General features: G+C 36.4%; 2 protein-coding genes across 2 annotated transcripts in view; one reads left to right on the plus strand and one right to left on the minus strand.

Annotated features, from left to right (window-relative positions):
• Nucleotides 1-1474: 1474 nt before the first annotated feature.
• ASB14 (ankyrin repeat and SOCS box containing 14) lies at nt 1475-15502 on the plus strand (the record flags this gene model as incomplete). Its single annotated transcript, XM_079712172.1, has 9 exons — nt 1475-1596; nt 4778-4824; nt 5285-5416; nt 5514-5672; nt 7892-8137; nt 11606-11777; nt 12249-12792; nt 14447-14600; nt 15324-15502. The coding sequence occupies 9 exons, from the start codon at nt 1475-1477 to the stop codon at nt 15500-15502; spliced, it is 1755 nt and encodes a 584-aa protein (XP_079568298.1).
• Nucleotides 15503-21009: 5507 nt separating this feature from the next.
• The window catches only part of APPL1 (adaptor protein, phosphotyrosine interacting with PH domain and leucine zipper 1), a gene marked incomplete at its 5' end in the record, with an annotated part of 29951 nt that continues 25667 nt past the window's right edge, over nt 21010-25293 (minus strand). The window contains 7 exons of the mRNA XM_079713162.1: nt 21010-21308; nt 22153-22242; nt 22542-22592; nt 23171-23317; nt 23957-23993; nt 24094-24268; nt 24860-24912. Of these exons, the coding sequence (XP_079569288.1) occupies nt 21162-21308; nt 22153-22242; nt 22542-22592; nt 23171-23317; nt 23957-23993; nt 24094-24268; nt 24860-24912 (700 nt within the window). The 3' untranslated portion in view covers nt 21010-21161. The remainder of the gene's footprint in view (nt 21309-22152; nt 22243-22541; nt 22593-23170; nt 23318-23956; nt 23994-24093; nt 24269-24859; nt 24913-25293) is intronic.

The following is a 25293-nucleotide window of genomic DNA, read 5'->3' on the forward strand; positions in this document are numbered from 1 at the left end:
TTCCTTCATACTTTTAAAACGTTAGTTCCATTTCTCACAGGACCCCTGTGACAAGGAAAGGAAACACAAAGCAGTGAATTGACATGCAAAGGCAGTTAGATGACTGGAGGGAAGTCCTACACACTTTAGGTGGTATCATGCTTCTTGGCATCTGCTTCATATTTAACTGGAAATGTCAAGTGGGCTCTTTGTTATTTTTAGTAGTTATTATTCTTATTATTTAGTATGCACTTATCGTATTAGTGTATATTAACAATTTTTAAACATTTCAACAAAACAAAATTATAGTCAAAATTTTATTATCTTGTTTTTATTATCTTATTATCTTGTTTTTATTATCTTATTTTATTATCTTTTATTCCTTCCTTAGGATTCCCTGGACATTTTAGGCCGCAGCTGTGTAATCCAAAGAAAATGTAGGTGCAGCATCCCAGTGAATCAGGACCATTGGGACAGTCACTTTTGATAATTCAGTCAGTGCAAAATGTTTGCCCTCTCTTAAGTAGAAAATTGATTCTGGTTTGTAGTGTCTATGTGCATGAGCCCTAAGAGAATGAATTCACTTCACATGGCCAACCCCCTGCAAAAGTATTTTATTCCAGGAATAGAATGTTTAATCTTTTAAATTTAATGAATACAGCAGTGAAAAAAAGAGATCATGTTTTCAAACAGAGCTAAACCACATATAAAAAACAGGGAGAATGTGCCAGACTGTCTTATGATCAAGTATTTATAGTAAAGCTATTAATGGAATGGTCACTACACGGGAGTGGAGATCCTAAATATAAATGAAATTTCTGATGTGCTAATCCTTAACAGTGAAAACTTCAGTGCTGTACTAAAGGATATAACAAAAGGTAAAAAGTCTTTGGTTTGTGATCAAACCTATTCTATGCTAAAACTGAAATGTTCTTTTAAAACCATTGAGATGTTGCCTAGTGAAATATATCGGGGGGGGGTTCCCACTATTCCTGTTATATGTTATGAGAATACATTTATTCCTATAACATGTTTATTTTTAGTATTTACTAACTAAATAAAATATTATTTTCAGCATTATACTCCCTGTGTGTAGGAAAGATATTCTTTGGAGTGAGAGCTACAATTAATGAGAAAAACTCATAAGCCAAGTTTAAAATAGATTGATATGAACATTTTCATAGTTACAATGGCACTGACCTAAGTTTTATATGAAAGGTTGTGTTTCCTGAATAAGCTTTAAGTAGATGGCTGCTCATGGAAAACTTCTAATTTATGTTGAATCTGTGTCAGTTCAGAAAACTGTTTGGGGTTTTCAAAAAAATTTTTAATGAATATTTTGTGTTCTAAATTTTGCACTTTTTCATTTGTCAATCTTATTAATTTTTTAGTTTTCTGAATTTCATTTATAATTTTAATCAGTTGATAATCTTTCACAACTGGAAAAATATTTTTAATTCATTTTGACTTTAAAGTAAATCTGTCTGCATTTCACATGGATAACTACACCAGTGATGAAGACATAGACGATGCGTTTGACACCCAGCTCATCATTCAACAGAGTTTACAGGATATTCACAAGCTGGAAACTACACAGCAGTCACCTGAAGATGAGAGGTAATGGTATCTCACTGGCAACGTAGTATAAGTATTCAACATTTGAGGCTTGTCATAAGCACGATGCTAGTGTTGTGACAAAAACAGAAGAGAGGGTCAGAATCCAAGGAGCTGAATATCTATGAGACTTGATGTGTGACTAGACAGGAGAAATTTGGAAATAATTCAGAATTTAATCAGGCAGTAAAGAAAATAATAGCCAGTACATGGAAGCAACCTAAATGTCCATCAACAGAGGAGTGGATAAAGAAGATGTGGCACATATATATACAATGGAATATTACTCAGCCATAAAAAGGAACAAAATTGGGTCATTTGTAGAGACATGGATGGACCTAGAGACTGTCACACAGAGTGAAGTAAGTCAGAAAGAGAAAAACAAGTATCAATATTAACGCATGTATGTGGAATCTAGAAAAATGGTATCAGTGACCTTATGTGCAAAGCAGAAATACAAACATAGACATAGAGAACAAATGTATGGATACCAAAGGGGAAGGGGATGGGGAGGGAGGGATTGGGAGACTGGAATTGACACATTGATATTATTGATACTATGTATAAAATAGACAACTGATAGGAACATACTTTATAGCACAGGGAACTCTACCTAATGCACTGTGGTAATCTAAATCAGAGGGAAGTCCAAAAGGGAGGGGTTATCTGTATGTATATGGCTGATTCATTTTGTAGCGCAGTGGAGGCTAACACAACATTGTAAAGCAACCATACTCCAATAAAAATTAATTTAAAAAAAGAAAGAAAATAGTTGGAGGAGGTTACTAGTAAATATGAGTGAGGAGAGGCAGATGAGAAATCAGAAAGAAGAAATACATGAGGATATGTAAGACTAGAGAACACTAATGCATCTTGTCTTTGGGGAGCTAAGGAAATGCATAAATCCAACCAAGACACAGAAACCTTAGTAGGGTAAAGTCTTTAGTCTACTCAAATCAAAAGGAGTAATTATGTAAACTTAAACCCAGAAGAGACTAACCCCTTCTGAAGGGTGTGAACTCGGAGTTCTGGTATGACAACACTAGAAAAGGACCCCATGGATCCCTCAGTGGAGTAAGAGAATTGCCCTGGGTATGGGCTGTCTGCGGCCAAGCACAGCTAGTCAAATGCTCTCTGGGTGATCAGCAACTTCAAGCCCCTGAGTAGTTACAATTATTTTTCAGGGGTATTAAACCCATTTTCTTGGGATGGTGACCTCTATTTGCCTGATGGAGGTAAAATGGGATAAATGTGTTTTAACCCCAGGAGATTTTGTAATTAAATACAGAGATTTTGGAGTATATCAAACCTACAGTAATTTTTTTTAAGTAACATACTCATGGAGTGATCACTGTGTGCCACACTATTCTGAGCATTTCATAAATATGTATTAACTCATTTAAATTCTAATTCTCATTACCTCTCTATGTGGTAGGTACTATTATTTTCCCCATTTAGAGATGAGGTGACTGAGGCATAGCATAGAGAAATTAAATGACTTACCCAAGGTCACAGAGCTAGTAAGTTAAGAGCCAGGCAGCCTGGCTTCAGAGTCTGCATTCTTATAAATTTTTTTTTTTAAGAAGATGTTGGGGGTAAGAGTTTTTTAATTAATTAATTAATTTTTTTCTGTGTTGGGTCTTCGTTTCTGTGCGAGGGCTTTCTCTAGTTGTGGCACGCGGGGGCCACTATTCATCGCAGTGCGCGGGCCTCTCACTATCGCGGCCTCTCTTGTTGCGGAGCACAGGCTCCAGACACGCAGGCTCAGTAGTTGTGGCTCACGGGCCTAGTTGCTCCACGGCATGTGGGATCCTCCCAGACCAGGGCTTGAACCCATGTCCCCTGCATTAGCAGGCAGATTCTCAACCACTGCGCCACCAGGGAAGCCCCAGAGTCTGCATTCTTTACTACACTATTCCTACACTTTTATGTTAAATTTAGGAATAATCTTTAAATAGTTAAAAGTTTTGTAAAGAAATTGGATTTCATTGAGTTACCTGTTGTATTAACCTTGTGATTAAACCTTGTGATTAACTTTGAAGTCATGATTTTAGGTTGAAAGTCATAAGAGATTTTATTTAGAGTACTGAAATGTTTCAAAGAAATTAAAATTGACTACAGTTATAAATTTCAGTCATTAGACTTGCAAGAATTGTATGATACTTAGCAAGGCTTGCTGATTTGATCAGGCACTTGAAGGAATTAGGAAAATAGAATATACTTGAAACAGGAGCAATAAAGTTCCCCCTCACCAAAAGATGTCCAAGTCCTAATCCCCAGAACCTGTGGATATGTAACCTTACATGGCAATGGAGAATTAAGGCTGCAGATGGAATTAAGGTTGCTAATCAGTTGACTTTAAGATAAGGAGATTGACTAAATTTTAAGCAGGACAGATTGTCTAAGGGAATTTATTTTTTTCAAGCTGGGTTCATTGAATAATCAAAAAAGGGAAGGTGACAATCCTTATTTACTAGATTTAAAAATAATATAAGATTTATAAGTTGAGCTTTAAATTTTTAAATATTTTAATAAAAATATTACTTAAAAAACTGCTAATTGTGTTTTTTGAATACAGGTTCTGACCATGAATATTTTTTAAAACTTACACCATGATTATTTACTATTTTTTTAAATAATAATTTTTGCTGGAATCATTGACATTATAGAGTGGCCATTTAAATTTTACCATGTAACAATGTGACATTTCAGTCCTAGGCATGTTTGATTCAGTTCAGCAGACACTGATTGAAGGCTAACTGTGATCCAGGCTCTCACAATTCTTGCCCTAAAGAAGCTGACGAGGGAAGACATATGGGAGGGGAGTTTCCCTGGAACACATTAAGGGCCATACTACATTTTCTTTTTATTTTTTTCTTTCTGAATATATATACATATATCTTTTATTTATTTATTTTTGAAACATCTTTATTGGAGTATAATTGCTTTACAATGGTGTGTTAGCTTCTGCTTTATAACAAAGTGAATCAGCTATACATATACATATATCCCCATATCTCCTCCCTCTTGCGTTTTGAAGTATTTCTATTATGCCTCAGTCATTGCCTCATATGAGTTCATTCCTGGTTAACTACTATTGCCTTTACCCTTTCCTTTTGTTTTATCAAATGCCTTAGTTTTTTCCTCAGTTTTGGAATTACATTCATATGTTTTTTCTCTGCAGCTTTTTGATTGCAGACTGTAAGAGGATAGTTGAAACAATAGAGACAGTTAAGTACTCTTCCTATTCTATCCCCTTCAACTTGTGGTAAGATGTGATGGTGACAACTGGTAGCATTTCCCCTCTAAGTTCAGGAAGCCTAGAAGCAGGATCTCCCAAGTGCCGAACACTATGGGGTCAACAGCTAATTGTCAAGAGTCTGATGGGGCCTTTCCTGGGAGAAACTACTTCAGCAAAACTTAGCAAACAGCTCCTGGGCTCCTCGGTGGACAGAGCTGTTTTCTGTATGTAACAAGATGACAGGTATTCACAGGTCCAGCTGGTATGGAATGCTAGATGAAAGGCCTTACTGCTTGTTTGTCCTATGTCATTTAAATTTGTCTTTCATTAAAGGTAGTGCTAGAATACTGTTGTCTCATGCACTAACCTTGATGATGGAATTCAGAAGCAGTATGGGCTGCCTTGTATATGTGCCAAATGTGAATATGTCCTCATTTGACTTGTTAATAGGTAAGGAAGATGTATTGTCAGGGTTGACCAAGTACCATTCTGCTTTTGATGAAGCAGATGAGTTAGGCTGGCTTCCTCTCCATAAGGCTGCAGTGCAATTAAATAAGAACATTTTGGAAATAACCCTGAAAGGTAAACTCCCTTTATAACTCTTATTGATGCTTCTGAGAAATAAATTTAAAATTTATTTCTGTATCTTAATCTGTGTGGTCTAATGGATTTATTTCAGCTTCAAAACCCAGTGTGTGGGAGCAAACCACCCACAATGGTGAAACACCACTTTTTTTGGCTGTCAGAAATTGCCTCTTAGAAAATGTCTGTTTTCTTCTTCTCAATGGCTGCAATCCAAATGCCAAGAATGTCGAAGGCAATTCTCCTCTTCTTACAGGTAAATTAACACGTTAGCTCTGGAGAACAGTCTGTGGCTCTGAGTGTCCTCCAGGCCCACAGGTTTCAAAGGCAGTTTCTTGTGCATAGTTGCAGCACTGTCACTCTGGTGCCAAATAACCACACATGGGTACCTGACCCTCAAGAAGCTTTATATAGGCTGGCCTGTGAGGTGGCCTGAGGCAAAGTCTCTGCCCAATTATGAGCTGATCATTTTTACATGGTACCTCAGTTGAACAAGTTAATTCTGGTATAAAAAATATAGGAGAGGAGCAGAGTAGGAAGAAGCAGCCAATGGTTGGGTAAAGATGGCAGATTAAATATGAATGAACTAATTTTGCTGCCTCCTGAGTCTTCAGGAGGATTACAGTTCATCAAGTGTTTTAAAGGGTTAAGATACAAAGAATGGGAAGAATGGAAGAGGAGACAACAATAACATGATTTTTAAAAAATCAGAAGAGCAGATGGATGAGTAGTAAGTGTCAAGAAAGCCAAATCTTAAATTGGAGTGGGGAAAGCCAAAAACCAGCACAGTTATATCAAAAGGCCTGGAAATTGTTGGCTATAGTTACCTCATGGAGCAGGGATGAAGGATGGGCAGCTAAAATAGAAAAATTGGTTGAAAACTATTAAGAAACAAGTAGGTATCTAGATCACTTCTCTCAATCCACCCTGCTGGGTCAGACTTTTCCCCCAACCAGCAGAATTTTGGAAGTTTTTTATCTGAATAGTGTGAGCAAAGGCTCTCTGGACTGGGGGTTATTTGGCAAGGGCAAGAGTACTGGGTTGAAAACACTGGAGGAATTAAGCACATAGGCTGAGACCTCCCAGTTCTTCACCAAATTCTAGAAAGCCTGCAGCTAGAACTTCACCCTCCAAGAGGAGGCTTCTTTGGAGAATCTGATCAGCTCAAAGAGAAAGAACTAAAAATACTAAAACTGGAGGTTCCCCCAAAAATAGCCCAGGCATATTAACCTAAAGTTAAGACCACAGTCAATGTTTAGAATTTCCAGGCAGATTTTTAGTCCCCAGCTCTTAATCATGAGCAGACACCCAAGGACTATCTGAGGAAAGTCTTCAACAAACAAAAATAAACAACTTGGAGGAAACAGATTATTTAGGGGAAAATAAAAGATAGGGGGAAATTATCATTAATTTCCTTAGAGAAATCAATGAAAATTAATGAAATAGCAGGACACTACTAAAAAAAATGAAGAACAAAACAAAAAACACTCTTGAAAATTAAATATATGACGGCAGAAATTTAAAAAAACTCAAATGCGAGGAGATAAAGTTAGGAAAGCTTCCAGAAGAAGAAGATAAGAAATGAAAAATCGGTAAGAAGAATAACTAAGAGAACTAGGATGATAACTGAAGAGGAGCAACATGTGAGTAATAGGAATGGTAGAAAGAGAACAGACAAAATAGAGGCAATATACCGTCAATGAGACAAGTCAAGAAAATTATTTCCTAAAACAAAGGACGTGTTTCATCTTTCCAGAATGAAAGAGCACACAAAGTGCCAGCTCAATGAATTAAAAAAGACCCAACACTCTTGGCGCTCTATATTTCTAGTCTTAGTGCAATTATAGCCCTTTATATGGCACATTATAAATGGTTGTGAGCAGAATTCATACTGATTCAGTGTCTAACACCTAGCAAGATTCCCCAAACACAGTTGGTGCCAACAATTAGCAAATGGATAAGGAGATGGATAAATTAAGGTGCTCTAGAATCTTGAAGGACTAAAGATTATCATCCAATGCAAATTAACAGCATAAATGCAGAAATGCCAATTAGAGAATATTGGTTAACAAAATGTGGTTAAAAATTATTTCCTAATTATTGCTGTTTTCATTTTTCTTCATGTAAAGCAGCTACAAACATTTCTAGGACTGTACTAGGTACTTAAGTTCCCATTTTCTTGAGAACATAAAGATGATAAATGAAAACTTTCTTTTTCAGCCACATAAGCAGCCAACAGACAATGAATAATTGGTCATGGTTTACAGAAAAGAAAATAGCCTATTGATGTAAAACACTATTAATATTATTTGATATATGCCTCATTTTACAATCCGTTTCCTAAACACCAAATGCTGATACATGGGGGATAGGTAGGAAGAACTCCTTAAGAAGCCTGAGGGAAACTAGCTGATCTGATACTCTGGCCTTAATTTCCGGTTGAACATGATGCCTCCCTCACTTCTAATCTCCCAGCTGTTCTACAGGACTCCTACAATATGGCCGCCTTGCTGATCAGCCGTGGAGCAGATGTCAATCTGCGGTGTGCCAATGAGAGGACAGCTCTCCACGAAGCAGCCAGACTGGGCAGACGGGACATAGTGAAGCTCCTGCTGGTTTCTGGGGCCCACCCTGACCCAAAGAGCTCCTACGGATTCACTCCTCTTGCTCTTGCTGCCCAAAGTGGACACACTAAAATCATGGAACTGTTACTGCAGAAAGGCAAGATTTTCCTATACAGTCAGCACACTGCTAAAGGATAACATGACCTAAGCATTCTCCTCTTTATGGAGAGCTTCAGTATAATAGAAGTTAACATTTTATTTAAGCCTAATTTAATATTTTATTGAAGTGTGTGTTAATATTAGCTACTGAAAGAGCCTAAAATAGGGATTGAATATTTCTTATTTGCTGTGAAGCAGTTTCCCTAAAATTACTAGGACGCAGCTTACTCTTTTACTTAATGTACCCTGACCATGTCAAGAGGATGGTTGTTTTTTGTTTAATTTTTTGTGTGGTGTTGTTCTTTTCTAGATTCATAGAATGAAACAATCCACAACATCCCCTTCACGTTGTCTCTGCTTAAGCTAAGTTATGAGGCAGTCCAACCTGTTACCAGATGAATTAAGTTGTTAGGAAATTCTTCCTGATTTCTTCTCTTTGGGTCCCAGTTCTCCCCTCTAGTAATAAACAAAACTCTGAGAGAAGGGGAAGGCAATTTATATGTATTGAGTACTTTCTAAGCACCAGGTATTAAGCTACTTATTTTACCTCAAATAATCTTCTACAAACCCTGTGAGGTAGGCATTATCCTCATTTTACCCTTGAGGAAAGTGAGGGTCAGGGATGGTACCAGTTGTAGAACTTCCCTTCAAACACGCCCTCCCCTGCCACCCGTGCTATAGCTGTGGCCATCTTAGATCCTGGTTTAACTGGCAGAGATCCTGGCTCAGAGAACTGTCTTTGAGGAGACCCTCATTGATGACACTGTTAGAAGAAGCAGTGTAATATCTAAAGCTTTTTTTCGAAGAAGCAAATCTTTACCAAGATTTAATAAAGTCCCAGTATTAGAATTATCTTCTTTATTCTCCTCCCCATTTGTATCCAGAAGTCTTATTTCTTTCTCTAACAATAGACAGTCCTGGTGTCCAATTTTCTAGACTGCAGGGACTCCTACATTTAAGAACAACTTTCTGCTTTTTAGACTTACCTAAATCTTTCCTATCATATAGGGGAGGCTAGTTCCCAATCAATGGCCATAAGACATTTTAAGTAAAATGTTTTAAATGAGTGATACCAGAGATGTCTAAAGTCATTAGCTGGAATAACAAAGTAAACACTGGATCCTTCATCTACACAAAAAGAGCAACCTTTTGTGTAGATCATTGATTAAAATATAAAGAAACAGGAGAGGCGACAGATTTTAAATCCTTAACCTTTCAAAGAAACCAGTATCGGTTGACCTCAGTGAGGTCAGTGAGGGAGCATTTCCCTTAGGTAAGCCCCTTTTACAGTCATTTGCACATAGCTACTAAATAGAAGAGCCAAGCTTTGAACCCACATCTGTCTCATTCCAAATCACATTACTTTATTACCCTGCATTGCTAGAGTGGCAACATGGCATCATAGAAATAGCACCTGGGTCTGGTCCACCTGTACATGAATCCCGACTACCTTGCTTACTAGTTGTGCATCTCTGGTGAAGTAATTTAATCTCAATGAAACTCAGTTTCTTCATCTTTAAAATGAAGGTATTAGCATCTACTTCCTAGGGTTGTTGTGAAGTTTAGAAATTATTACATACATAAAGAAACCAGCACATAGTGAGTACTCATTACATGGGGGCTTATTAGATATTTCTTAATGCATTCTAGGAATGGGGTTCTGGGGGAGCCACTATATTCTTTTTTTTTTTTAATTTTCAAAATATTTTAATATGGGCTTCCCTGGTGGCGCAGTGGTTGAGAGTCCGCCTGCCGATGCAGGGGACACGGGTTCGTGCCCCGGTCCGGGAGGGTCCCGCATGCCGTGGAGCGGCTGGGCCCGTGAGTCCTGGACGCTGAGCCTGCGCGTCCAGAGCCTGTGCTCCGCAGCGGAAGAGGCCACAGCAGTGAGAGGCCCACGTACCGCAAAAAAAAAAAAATTTAATCTATTTATAAATTTTTCAATTAGACAAAAATATGCAGGAAGGGGTTATTTGAGTGATGATATTCAGGACATATATTATGTGTATTAGCAAAAAATGTGAGTAAGTTCTTCAGTAAAAGAAAAAACCTGGTGCATATAATAGATTTCTCATAGTTCTATGCAGAACTTTCACTAAGAGAACACCCACCTAAAATGGATTATTCCTCATCAAATGCTACAGTGAGAATTATTCTATAGGAATCATTTTATGGATTCCTTCCAGAACATAGAGAAGATAATCTGTCTTCTAGGAATTCATTTTCAAGATGGATTATTCAATGAATGGCATCATTTGGGTACCCCATTCTGCATTTGTAAGGAGGGGACATAATTTTCCAAAGACTGAAGTCACTTTCATCTCTCCTCCCACTGTACAACTCCACTTGAGTCTGGAGTTTTGCATCTAAAACTATATGAGCTTTTAAGACTGAGATCTGATTCATCATAATCTTTTCCATGAAGAAAGATCTTTCAACTTCCTCCAAGTTAAAACAGCAATAGAGTGCCATTCCATGAAAAGCACAATGACACCATATAAATTAGGAATAATATATTGAAATAGAATTTGTATGTGGATGATATTGCCAAAATAAAGAACAGAGAAGAACAAATGACTCTGATGAGCCAACATACACCAAAAATGGGCTTTGGCTTACTGCTTACACATGCAAGAAAGTCAATAAATATTAGAGTCCTTATATTCTGAAGATTATGGAGTCCACACTAAAGTCACTATATCTTTTTTATATGAGTTGTGAAGGTGCCCAGAGTGTCCTCCTTTTCTTTTGTCCATTCGAATGCTACTCTTTCTTCAAAGCCTTTACTGAGAGGCCTTCCACAACTGACCCCAAATTCCTTCCTCCTTCCTTCACCTCCCAGCCCTGCTCACAACCCCAGCCCTGAGATCTTCAAGAAGACAGCCTGTATCTGTACTCTTATTATCCACACCACTCACACAGCACTTAGCTTATAGGGTACTACAATATACCCTTTTAACTATCAGCAGTCCCTATCTTCAACTAAAAACAGCCAGTGTTTCTTAGTATGAACAGTCTCCTAGGAACAAGTTAAAACAGAACAAACATGCTTTTCCACCATAAGATCTTCATTAGATGTCATGGTGACATAGTTCAATAGGATTGTTAGTACCATCTTATAGTGTGTTATCAGGTAAGCGAGCTTTTGTATGATGGTCTGGAAATAAAACCATCTTCTATAAAATTACTTCTCCTGGGATATTTAAGTTAGAAACAAATAACTTATAAAATTACTCTGAAAGCCAACCTACTTATAACTTAGAGACTGCTTACACCATTTTCTCTCTCCAACTAGTTTGTAAACTGTCTGAGACAGGAGGTACATACTTTATGTCTTTGATTCTTAGTGTTTTGCTAAAGTAGCTGCTCAATAATTGCTTTTTGGTAGTGGTGGTACACTTTTAAGAATACTTAAGCAATATGGTGGAAAAGACTCTTTGCATAACATCACTCTTTCTCCTCCTAGGAGCTAATGCTCTTGGTCAGGCCTCTGATTCTTCTTCCATCTTACTTGAAGCAGCTAGTGGAGGAAATCCAGACTCTGTGACTCTCCTGCTAGAGTATGGAGCTGATGCCAACATCCCTAAGAATTCAGGCCACCTGCCCATTCATGTGGCAGCTGACAGAGGCCACTTGTTGTAAGTTCAACTACATTATTGCAAATAATAGAAATAGTAATAGCTATGGGGTTTTGGAGGGGGGGCAGCTTCTGGGAATTTTATATTCTTCATCTCTGATCCTACAACTCCAACACCCCTTTTAAAGGTGAGAAACTCTTGACCAGCTAGAAAGTGGTAAATTCAGACATCCTCTGTAGACCCTGAAGAGACATAAAACTATTTTATTTTCAGGTCGTTTGGCAATATGGGGAGCCTCACTCAGGTTTCACTGACTGGGGTAATTCTGAGTTTTATATCTACACCTTAGTTTCATTTAACTTTACGTGGTATCTGAGTTTTTGGATGCAGGACTATGCTTTTTTTTGTTGGAGTGTCTAAATACCAACTGATACTAATACCATCCAGTGCTAGTATAAAGCAATCATATACAGGTCAATGCAGCATCTTAACAAAAACTATTTTTTAATGCACTTTGAAATTCTTTCTCAGAGCTCTAAAGATTTTGGTTCCAGTCACGGATTTTGCTGCCATTAAGCGGAGTGGCATCAGTCCAGTTCACTGTGCAGCAGCAGGAGCACACCCCAAATGCCTGGAACTTCTCATCCAGGCTGGATTTGATGTAAATTTCATGCTAGATCAGAGAATTCGCAAACACTATGATGACCACAGGAAGTCAGCTTTGTATTTTGCTGTATCAAATGGTGACCTCTCTTCAGTTAAGCTGCTTCTGAGTGCTGGAGCTCTGCCTAATCAAGACCCAGTTAACTGCCTCCAGATAGCCCTAAGGATGGGCAACTATGAGCTGATAAGCCTGCTGCTAAGGCATGGGGCCAACGTTAATTACTTCTGCAAAGTCAACCCTTTACATTTCCCATCAGCACTTCAATACACGCTGAAAGATGAAGTCATGCTCAGGATGCTGTTGAATTATGGGTATGACACAGAGCGATGCTTTGATTGTCCTCATGGAGACAAAGCTCATCCTTTCTATACTTTTGAAGGCTGGACATCTACAGTTATCAAAGATACTATGGTGAGTGCACAGTATCGGCTGTGTCACCCTATGTAGTCATTATCCGTGGCCCTGAACTACAGCAAAAGATAAAACTCCATCCCCTCCAGAAGCTCATGGAGGGAAAGATTTTAATATGATAAATACATGATAAAATAAACATGATAGTAGAAAGATGTAAAAGGTATAGAAACAGTTTAGAGGAAAAAGTGATTTAACTCTAGTTAGGAAGTTTCACAAATGAAGCAACATCTGAACAAGGCTGTGAAAAATAAATGCAGCCTTATATACCAGTTATGCTTTTTCTTTGAAGAAGTGAGTTATCTAGCTAAAATGTTTCTGGGTTCCTTATACTTGTACCCCTAGGTTTTTGGCTCTAACATTTGATTAATGGTTTTCTTTGGTCACATTTTGATGGAAAAAGGATCACAATAAATATAGTTGACCACTCTCTTCTTGAGACATTTTTCTCTTAGCTGTCATCACACCACAGTCTCCTATTTTCCCCCTACTTAATTGGTCACTTCTATTTTCCCCAGCTTGAGCTCTTCCCCCGATTTTTCAAATAGCTGCCACCCTTCAGGTCTCATTTCAAGTGTTACCTCCTCAAAGAGGCCCTTCCTTATGCATCTTACCTAAGGTAGTTCTGTTCCCTAATTATTCTCTTTAATGCTTTTCATTTCTTTTATAGTACTTATCAGTTTCTGAAATTCTTAATATTTTACTGATTATGTATCTCCCCCACAAATACATGAATGTAAGCTCTTGTTCACCACTTTCCTCAGCTTACAGATCTGTGCTTAGCACACAATAGATGCACTATAGATACTTGAATTCATATTATTAAAATCTGAAAATATAAATAAAATGGAGAAAGAACTTTGAGTCAATTCTGAAAAGGAAAATATTTTAATATTGTATATTACTTTTAGGTTATGATTAATGTAGGACTTGGTATTTAAGCAATATGTCATCTTGTATTATTTCCTGACTTTTCATATAGTATTATTTGCCTTCTTACATGGGCATCTTGTGTAAGGACATGTAAATTACTTAAAGGCAGAAACTATCATACATTTGAAGTATCAGAGTGGGAATAGGTTATGAATGATAGAAAACCCCAAATAAGAGAGGCTCTAATAAAATGGCTTACTCCCCTCTCCTATAAATAAAGGCGAGAGTAAATAGCCTTCTAATTGGACGGTTCCATGATTCACAGGAGAAACTCACATCCACATTCCAACCAGCAGGAATGCAGGCAGGAGGAAGCAGCACACACCTTGCTCTTCTTTTAACAGCATTCTGGAAGTTGCTCACACTTCCATTGACATCTCATTGGCTTGAACTTAGTCAGATGGCCACATCTAGATGCAAGTGAAGCTGGAAAGGTAATCTTTATTCCAGACAGCCATGCGGGCAACCAAAGGGGATAAAAGATATTATGTAACAGTCTGTTTTAAACCCTTGTATCTTATAAAGTTTGGAAGACTTGGTAGTAAATATTTTTCCAAATGTTAGAGCTAAGAAATATTTTCTTGTTCAACACCTTAGTTTATAAATGAGGAACTTCAAACCTTGGTTCTTGACTCCGAGTTTAGTGTTCTTTTGATTACTGTGTTAAACCACAGATACTTAGTTTTCCATTTACTTTCATAGTTCTGATTTTCTTCCTCAGTTCTGCGAAGTAATAACTTTGTCATGGCTGCAATATCTCTCTGGAAAGGTTGTTCGAGTGATGCTTGATTATGTTGATCAAGTTAGGATCTGTTCAAAGTTGAAAGCTGTGCTCCAAAAACAGAGGCTCTGGTCAGAAATCCATTTTATCTTGAGTGAGTATCTTTCTTTCTTGACGATTCTTACCAAAAAATACTAACTGAACTCTTGTTTCTTTTGTAGAACATTGTTCTCTTCAGTTAAAACTTGACCTAAAGAAACCAAGAAAAATACTATTCCTATCTAAAAAATGTTACCGTTTATAACTACACTTAATTTGTACTACCATTTCCCAATAGATAAAATCCGTGAGGTAATTATTATATAGGTAGATAATACTTTTCTTCTGATCCTATAGAACACCATAGACACAGGAATTAAAAACTATGAAATGGCACTAAAAACAGGGATGAGAAAATGCTAAGATCTAAGGCTACAGAGGATATTAAATGACCCTTCAAATCAAATTCTTTCACAGTAGCACATAAGTCAAATTAAGAAGAATTTCTTTCATATAATTTCCCCACAGGTAGTGATTTCAGTTTTTAGCCTGACCCCAAGGGGCAGGACAGGGGGTTAATACACACAGATGTAGGAGCTTTAGGTCTCACAGGCCAGACCCACAACTGATGCGTCTTTGGACTCTAACGTGACATGGCTCTGAAACCACAGCTACGAGATCTGCAGTGAGAAGTGGAAAGCTATTTCCCAATTAACTTTTCCATTTAGTCACAGCAAATGAAAATCTTGGTGGCTTAAGTATAGAATACATTTGCTAAAGATCACTTAAAAATGAAGCAATTCTTTCTTTTGGATAATGTGCCTGTTTTTCATTTTAGCAAACCCTCGCTCCCTGAAACATTTGTGCCGCCTCAAGATCCGGAAGTGTATGGGACGTTTACATTTGCGCTGCCCCATTTTCATGTCATTTCTTCCGTTACCCAATCGTCTAAAGGCATATGTCCTTTACAAAGAATATGACCTTTATGAACAAGGAATTTTCACAGGAACCTGGTAATCAAACTATTCTGGATGAAAAGGTATATAATTCCACAGATGTCTTTCTTAAAATTTGACTTGTTACATTGATTCATATTTCTCACTTTACCTAGCAACTAAAATCTCAATGCAGTCTACATTCTTTAAAAAGTCACTCTGAACATAGCCTCTCAACAGATGGCTGGCATTCTGAAAGGCAGTTTTGTAAAAATAAAACCCAAACAGTAAAAATTTCAATTAACTAAGATACATCAGTTCTAATGCTGAATTCATCTTACATTAAATGTATAAATCCACATTTCTACATGCTCAAAATAATAAATGCTACCTCTGATAATTCAAGATAATTCTTAACAGTAATCCTTCTTATAGAGAAGTACATATATAAAATGTCTTAGTGACTGCAATGAATAAAGAATTGACCCCAGTACATGACCCTAAAATTAGCTATTCTTGTACAAAAGTCCCATGGCCAGCTTAGTGTCTGTTTACTTGCAGAGTCCGTTACTGAGGTAATTCAGTTAATTGAAAGAGAACCTTCAATTGCGATTTCATCATTAATGGGATACATGCGTTCCTTCTTTCTACAAAACCCTGGCTAAGGGTTGCCATTTATTGGTTAATGTGATCACTAAAAGTGTTTTCAAATGGATGACGGCTTATGATTTCTGTACTGAACCTAGTCCACTACTAGACACAGAGGAGGGGCTCACTGATAGAAGCAGTTATAGGTGTTAGTTTAAAATTTTATTTCTATATATTCTATGCTGCATTTATTTAAGTACAGGTTTCTGTATGTGGAAGCGAGGAAAGAAACTAAGAAGACATTCATTCAGCCATACCTGTGTACCATTATACGGCACATCAACAGAGAGAACAGAGAGGCAGGATGATGACCACAGGCCCAGTCAGTTATAGCTTGATGTTTATATGTTTAGTCTTAGCATACTTTTTTTTTTAGCATAATATAGTCCTTCTTAAGGAAACTGAAGTTATATGATTTCTTTCTGATGTAGGAATTCATGGCTATACAGACTATTTCAGTAAGCACAGACTTAAAATTACTAATAATACAGTTTTCACATAAAAAATTTGCAAAATTAGCTGGCATGAATAGTTTTTATTTTTTTTAAATCAAATTGTGGTGTCTGTTTATAAATGGGTGCTAGATTATATGTATGTCGATACACAAATTATATTTAGGATATACATGCACCTAGATAAATTACAGAATTCTGAAGTTAATTTCATCCACTCCCTGGACCTTCTACAAGTGTATACATTTTATAAAATTCAAAACAAATTAAAACAAACTGCCAGTAGAAGAACAGAACTTGGTAAGTGCTACAGGAAACCATAAAGAGCACAGGGGATGAATATGCATTAGTATTAAAACTACAGGCCCAAGCCACTTAAGCTGGTGTACACAATAACCTGACCCTTTAAATTACAGATATTTCCTTGAATAGGAGCCAACATAGCAAGTATACATTGTAACATGTCTAGGGTAATTATTGAAAATTCTCTTAATTTTTCTAAAGGAAAAAAGTCACTAGATATGAATTAGTATTATTTCCCCATAAGTGACATTTTTTTCCCATTTTAGCTGTTATGGAATTGCAGTAGGGTTAGATGTGTAATAACAGTATCATAACAGATTAAGAAAATGTCCAATTGTTTTTTTGTTGTTTTTTTTTTTTGCGGTACGCGGGCCTCTCACTGTTGCAGCCTCTCCCGTTCCGGAGCACAGGCTCTGGACGCGCAGGCTCAGCGGCCATGGCTCACAGGCCCAGCCGCTCCGCGGCATGTGGGATCTTCCCAGACTGGGGCACGAACCCGTGTCCCCTGCATCGGCAGGCAGACTCTCAACCACTGCGCCACCAGGGAAGCCCTGTCCAATTGTTTTATAAGCATCATTTGAAATTACTTGGAGAAGTAAAATTCAGAGTATATATCAAATATTTCATACAAAAAAGACTATGAAAAAAATCATGGACTTTATTATACATTAAAAATCTCCTAACAGCATATTTCCTGAAGCCTTGTCACGAATACTTATTTTGACAAAATGAAAAAATAAGTTCTTCACTCCACATGTATACCACCACTACATAAAGTCGAGTTTTTCAAATTTAATTCTAAAGGGAAATGAAGCATAATTTTTAATTGTATATGCATGATTAACAGTATCAGTGAAATAAGAATGAACCAATTCACTTACATTACAAAATCACCAAATATACAAAGTGGTTTTGCACATTAGTTATAACTTAATCCCCAGTTCTCATATTAACCTAAGTAAATTACACGAGTACAGCCATAAGAGATTAGTTAAAAAGTATAATATAGTTCCAGTTTCAAATTAATATGTATTATTAATTAATATGGAATAAAAAATCTCATGAAAGAAAAGTAAGCCAAACTTGATAAAAATAAAGTCAAAGGCTTGCTTGCTACAATCAGTGTGTTTGAATATTTAAAGTACAGTTTGAATGCTATGAGGCTGTTATCAAAACCAATATTAATGTTTTCATTTTATTAATTTGGGTGGCAGAGGTTTTACAAAACACAGGCTCTTAGGGTCTGTCAGCAGGTATAAGAAGATTCAAATCTTAAATACTTGCAGTTCCTATATATAACTCAAAATTAACTCAGATGCCTTTACCACATATGATTATATGTTATGTAGAATGGTATGCACACTCTACTATCCTTTCCTCAAGCATAAAAGTAACATAAATTTACCACCCCTAGACTGTGGAATCTGAGAATTCTTTTGAAATTAAACACAAAGTAATCATTGTAGACATGGCAAAAACCAGACTGGGGACTGTGTTCAAGGCAACAGTTTTAGTCCCTTGTTAGCAAGTTTTCCCAAGGGGGAAGGAATAATCAGTTTCCTATCTATTGACTTCACTACCATAGTTACAAAAGTACTGTTGACATAGGTAGCAAGAGTGCCTAGCAGAATTAGGTAGACTTAATTTCTTTCCTTTTAAAGAATCAGTTTTGTTAATTTCTAAAACCATTAAGTGCAAGTTCAAGTCTGAGAAAGATATCCCAAAATCTAATTCAATCACCACCAAAGCATCCAAAAGCTTGAAGGGATTTCAAAGGGTAACAAAGATCAGCTTTAACATTACGCAGAAATCCATGGGGAGCCTTCTTTAAACAAAACACAGAATTTATTAAAGTTGATCCTTAAATATCTGCAGTAATGGAATCGTTCATATGGTTCTACAGTAATGGAACAGAAGTTGAATCATCTAAAATTGTTAAACCCACACATAACTTCTATTTGGCACTGGAAAGCACTTTGGTCTGACCTATGGACATGGGTGTGTTATTGTGGAAATTCCTATCAAAACATGACTTAAAAGGAACCACAAGTCTGTCCAGCATCCCTAAGTCTGCCAGTACCCTTAACTTTAGCCTACACTTTGACCCAGAGTGCTCACCAAGGGCAGCAGTACGCTACCATGCAAAGCACCAGCCTAGTAAAACTGCCTCCTAATGCTGATCACCTTCCCTGCACCATGGCTGACAAGTTACACCTGAACTAAGTGAGGTGACAACTTTATAGTAAAAGACTTACTGAAACAAAAAGCTTACTAATTCTCAAAAAGGTCTTAAAGCAGGACCTGCTGTGACTAAGCAAATGCTGACCACAGAAGAAATTTCAATTTCTACAAAAGGAATGATACACAAACTACTGTGAAAGCATTCCCTTTAGCAAGGACAAAATAAACTTTTTTCAAAAAGTATTCCAGGGCTTCCCTGGTGGCACAGTGGTTGAGAGTCCGCCTGCCGATGCAGGGGACACGGGTTCGTGCCCCAGTCCGGGAAGATCCCACATGCCGTGGAGCGGCTGGGCCCGTAAGCCATGGCTGCTGAGCCTGCGCGTCCGGAGCCTGTGCTTCGCAACGGGAGAGACCACAACAATGAGAGGCCCACATACCGCAAAAAAAAAAAAAAGTATTCCATAAATTTCTACTTTTTTACTATATGTTTTGGTAACATAAGGCTTCAAAATAATGATTAAGTAATCATTATTCCCATTTGGCACATGGCTAAAAAAAATCATGATCCTATATATAATTATCTATCCCATTCCTACAGAAAACAACGTATATACAGTGTGAAACACCCACACTATATTGTGAGAACTATATGCCATTTCTAAATCAGAACTAAAAAGAAAAAACTATATGTTAAATAACAAAAGCCTTTTCCCTTGTAAAATTAGTCTTAGTGGCTAATCTCTTGAAAATTTTAAATGCATGACTGTGTAAAATATTTTATTCAATATATTTAACTTGGCCATATATACTTTTACATGTGAAACACAGGAACATAATTTCTATCAGCAATGTTAAAAATCCAAGTTAAAAAAAAAATCAAGTTTTGACACAGAATTAGGCAGTAGAGAAATGTCATTTTAACCTCGGCACCAGGTTAAAATCCTTCCTGGGTTGACTCTCCTATAACAAGCACTCAATTGCCTTTCAGTCTTTCATGGAATTAGACCTTTCACTCTACTTATTTAAAGAGGACAAGTATTTACAATAATTAGTGCAAATTATTCTATTCTCATATATTATTTGCCTTCACGGATATAAAGTGATGATCAGTATTTTATAAAAACATGGAATTATGAAAATACTGTGGGCTATCAGTCTGAAATTTAAAAGATTACATTTTTAAACTAAATTCTGAGAATTTTTAAGCAGGAAACAATTGCTATAGAACTTCTTTCTAAATGTCACTTGATTTTCAATAAAAATTATTTCACACAATGCAGAAAATACAATGTATCCTGTAACAATATCTTTACATGTTAAATCCTAATCTAAAATGTATTTGAACAAAAAAAAAATCCCTTTTAATAAATTCCAAAATCTTATTTTAACCATTACTGCTCTGCAGCAACAATTCAAGTCCCAACCTGAGAACTAAGAATGTGATAATAAAATGCCAAGGGCTGTAGCAATCTTGAACTGAAGACACTTAAGCTTCTTTCCCACTGGCATCAGGTGTAGTACATCAGAGAAATGCGAGCAATCCAAGAAAATGCCTTGAAATCAACAGTACCACCTGCCACAACTTGAAACCTTAAGTCTAAAATCTCTATTCTAATTATTTTGTAAAAGTTCTATTGCACATTTAACATTGTTAAAATATTTGCAAACTTGTAGAATTATCTGTATAAGGATTTTAAACCTATTCAGTCAAAAGCTTCCTCACTGCCAGCAATTGTTCCTAATGAAAAAGAGGGAGCATATCCATGAATATCTGAAGCTGAAGAATAAATGATTTCTTATGGTCACAGCTGATTACAATGCAAGGTAATAAGTTCACAATTTGAAGGAAGAACAGGCTTGAGCAACTGTAATTCCTCAGCAGTCTACTTCAGGGATATGAACAGGTTTCTTTTAGACATGTGGAATTTGAAGTTACTGCATAGTATATTATTTCTAAGGGAAAAAAAAATCAATGCAAACCTAAGTTATCAAGGTCAGTCGTAGTTTAAAAAATGAAGTTAAAATAAACAAGCAAATATAAATTTTAGTCTCCCTGATAGTTCAGCATTGTTGTTACCTTGTGCCATTTCACCACAGAAATTGTCAACAAATTCAAAGGGGTGGGGGGCGAATATCAACCAAAAAGTAAGGATAAGTTTATGCTTCTGACTCTCTCTTCTTTCCTTCTTCTCCCAAATCACTCTCTTCTGACTGGCTACTGCTAAGGACAACAAACTGCCCCTCACTACTGGCTTGGTTTGGTCTACTGGAAGCAGCTATCAACCGACTTTGTTCTTCTAAGTCCTAGTGGAAAAGACAGAAAAGAAACTTAAAGTTAATTGTTTGCAATCAAATAGGAAACTAAGCAGTTAAATACATACTTGAGAGCCACTTCAACTCTTCTGTCATAAATATGTATGCATAATTCTGGCAACTTACTGAAAAGAAAGTCTACACACAACCAATGCAACACCAAAGTAAATTTTGACACTTTTCTAGAAAGCCTACAAAAGCCAGCATGTCACTCTTCTCCATTTTAATGGCCAACAACTTACATTCAAGCCATCATTATCTCTCATTATAAAGTACAGAAAAGGCTCATAATGAATCACTCCACATCCCCTCCCTTCCCTCTCTCTTATATGTATGTGTGTGTGTGTGTATGTATACACACACACACACACACACAATTACCATTGATGAAAGCCATATATATATCTCCTCTCAAAAGATCTACTTTGACAGAGACAACCTTCCAACCTCTTCTGGAATATGTAGTATGTTTGCTAAACAGCAAGTCACACTACATGTCAATATAACTATAATGTAAACATTGTATCACAAGACAGATGTCAGGAATTCCCTGGCAGTCCAGTGGTTGGGACTCCGAGCTCTCACAGACGAGGGCCCCGGTTCAATCCCTGGTTGGGGAACTAAGATCCCATAAGCGGTGCAGCGCAGCCAAGAAGACAGATGTCATCCTTTTCTGCTATGCTATGAATCATCTGGTTATGTATGAAGTGGCTGAGCAAGTAGAAACAGACCTTCACTTGAAAATTCCAATATGAAAGTCACAGTGCTGAATTAAGGAAACTCTTCATAAACATCATATCTAGTCAGAGAAGATCTAGACATTAGGACTGCATACCTTTTCAATTTGTTTTTGTTTACTGAGTTCTTTCTGTTGCTTCTCTTTTACTCTCTCTATTTCTTTTTGTTTTTCTGATGCCCTGCGATCCTGAAGACCAGATGAATACAACTAATGAATTAAATATGAAATAACTTTAAATTTTAACTTGTCAATTAATATTACCTCTGTAACCTTTTCAAATTATTATTTGCATTTATATGAGAAAGCACACCAAAAATTTACATTCTAATGTTAGCAATTTATCCAAATTCTAAATGCTATGTATCAGCAATAGCATCTATTGTTAACCCTGCATAGCAAAATCATTTTTATTTACTTGATAATATGAAAGATCTTATATTACTTTAGTTAACATTCTTGGATAATTAAGTGTCTTGGATTCTTACCAGTTCTGCATGCAAAGCTATCTGTTTTGCCAGTCCAACAGAATCACAAATCTAAAGGGGGAACAAGTAAGAAAAACTCAGGCAGTTCTTACATCAAGTGTCCAAATGGCTGATGTAACTAGTTTTATAACTCATTTTAATACACTGCTTCAAACAAAAGCTGATTTAAGAATGTTCCAGCCCCAAAACCAATCCTTTGTGTATTTTCTTCAGAGTCTGTGAGCTCCCACTGCTGGCTCTCACCTCTTTCACATACATAGATAACATTTCACATGTTATCTCAAATTCATTACTGAGATGGTAAAGTTGCAAAGAACAAAGCAAGCAGCTGCTGCTGCTACTCTAAGATGAAGACATTTGGAAATGGCTGATTATGGGAATATTTTGCATTCCCAGGATAAGTTAACGAAGCCAGAAGATTGCAACAGCTATCAATGGCCAGGAAGATACAGGTTTGTGGAGTCAGATGGCCCAACCCATCAGCTCAGCTCTCTTCAAAACAAGAGGCTTTGGTCAAGCAACTCAGTTGGACTAGGCAAAGTTTGGGAGTTTTTCTCCAGAAATCTTAGCAAGAACTTTGACTATGACACGTATTTCACAACAGAAACACATTTTGAAAAGCCACGTACCTTTTCACCCTCATTGTTTGATTCAAATATATAGCAGACTGATGACAGATTACTTTCACTTCTCCCTCCTGATGTCCGAAGAACAAATCCAAAAAGCCTCTTATTTTCCTGGTGTGTAGCATACAAAACTACACTGGGTAATGGAAACTGCCACAGAAAACATCAGAAGCAAACATGAAATTTTTCAAACCATTAAAACAGCCCTCTTATATATGACAAACTCATGTACTAAGTTATTTAATATCCTAAATAGAACATCAGAGACAATTGTTTTTCTTAACCGAATGGTAATCCAAGAACAAACAATGTCATATTTGGTTTGGATTGTCAGGAAATTAAAAGGTTGTTGAATACTGAATTTGTTTTATTAGTCAATAACACATTTTACAAATTCAAATTCAGTAACAAAAATGGTCTATATTATTAAATGATTAAATAGAAGCACATGCCTGCAGCTATTTCAAAACAGATAATTATAAAATAAACTCAGTCATGTTGGCCTTTTAATCCCTTAATTTAATTTTTAGTTTCTTTAGTGTATGATAGATGCTCCCTGAGGGATAAATATAAATACTAAGTATCACACTAGATTGCATTGATTCTTTAAGTTACATGGAATGTTACAACTTTTTTGTAGATAGCCATAGACTCAATTATAACACCCTAAAGCCCAATCATAATTCACGCTACCATATCTGAATATACAGAATCAGGATTATTATAAAGATTAAGATGTGTATATGTACAAAGAGACTTAAAATAAAGCTTTAAACATGCAGAACTCACCATGAGCCTTGTAACTTGTGTCTGTGGATCAATTAACCTATAATAATAATTAAAAATTTGGGAGACAAATTTTAATTAGGCTAAAATTATGTAAACATTTTTCCCTACAGTTTTTTGAGGGACAGGTTACTACTTACTTTAAACAATCACAAGAGACTAATAAATGTGATTCTGTCATACGAAAGATGTTATGGATGGCCCGGGCAGCTAAGATTTGGCGCATTGTTTCATAAACAACATCTGGATTGTCATCTGATTTCACCTCCATAGAACCAAGGAATCGGACAATAAACAACTGATGAAGAATAGAATCTACAACAAAACAAGGTACATTACGTATTTTTAAATACCAAATTTCTTTTCCTAAGGAATAAAATACACTTCTTCAGGTTTTCCAATGAAAAATTCAACATAGCAGAAGCATTTAGAAATAACTCCTAACTACAGTGTTCATCTTATAGAAAAATTAAGATCTCAAACTCAAATAGCAAAAGGTTATGCTTTGGCAATTGGTACTTCTGAGTTAAAAAGAATTCCTTTTACTATGCTTACAGCTTTTCTGTAAGTTTGAAATTATATCAAAGTAAATAGCTATGGGAAAAAGAAAAAAAAAGTTATGCTCCAAAACCAGAAGAAAACAGCTGTTAGGAAAAGGTCAAAGGATATCTTATGGAATGAGAATTTGACTATGAGGTCAAAAGTATCATAATCTATAATTTTGTGTGAATAATGAAATCTTAAGTTTGATTAAGTTCTGTTGCTTTAAGTGTACTATGAGTGAAAAGAGAAAACTGTGAAGTATAGATACCATTAAAACAGCATACAACAAAACAAACGTAAACATCAAATTCTTCACTTTACTGCTCTGAGAATTTATAAAATACAATACTACACTTGTTTTACCTTCAGTTTCAGATTTTGTACCTCCTCCAGATTCTCCAAATGGATTTGTACGCCTGTAAAGTATTTTAAAAAATTATGAACCAGAGGTCAGTTACCATGAGCTACATGGAAGGAATCTCAATCACTGAACACAGAGTTAAAAACTAAGACACAAAACCTTGTACATACATTTTTAAAAAGCTCCAAAATACCTCTTCCTGTTAAGGAACACTACTGATGACCAACTTACTTGTGATGAAGGCCTCTGCCCTCACACTAAGTTAACAGGCTGAACTCAAAGTTGCTATATTTTAGAAGATGTGGACAGATTGCATGTTTAGCCATAGACACACAAAAATCAACATTATAATAAAACATGTTGCAAAAGTTCTTGAATTTAAATAAAGTAGGACAGAGGAATGGCTAATTTAGCTTCAACTTTAGGTACATGAGAA

Source organism: Hyperoodon ampullatus (genome assembly GCF_949752795.1).
Source record: "Hyperoodon ampullatus genome assembly, chromosome: 10".
Taxonomy (NCBI): Eukaryota; Metazoa; Chordata; class Mammalia; order Artiodactyla; family Ziphiidae; genus Hyperoodon; species Hyperoodon ampullatus.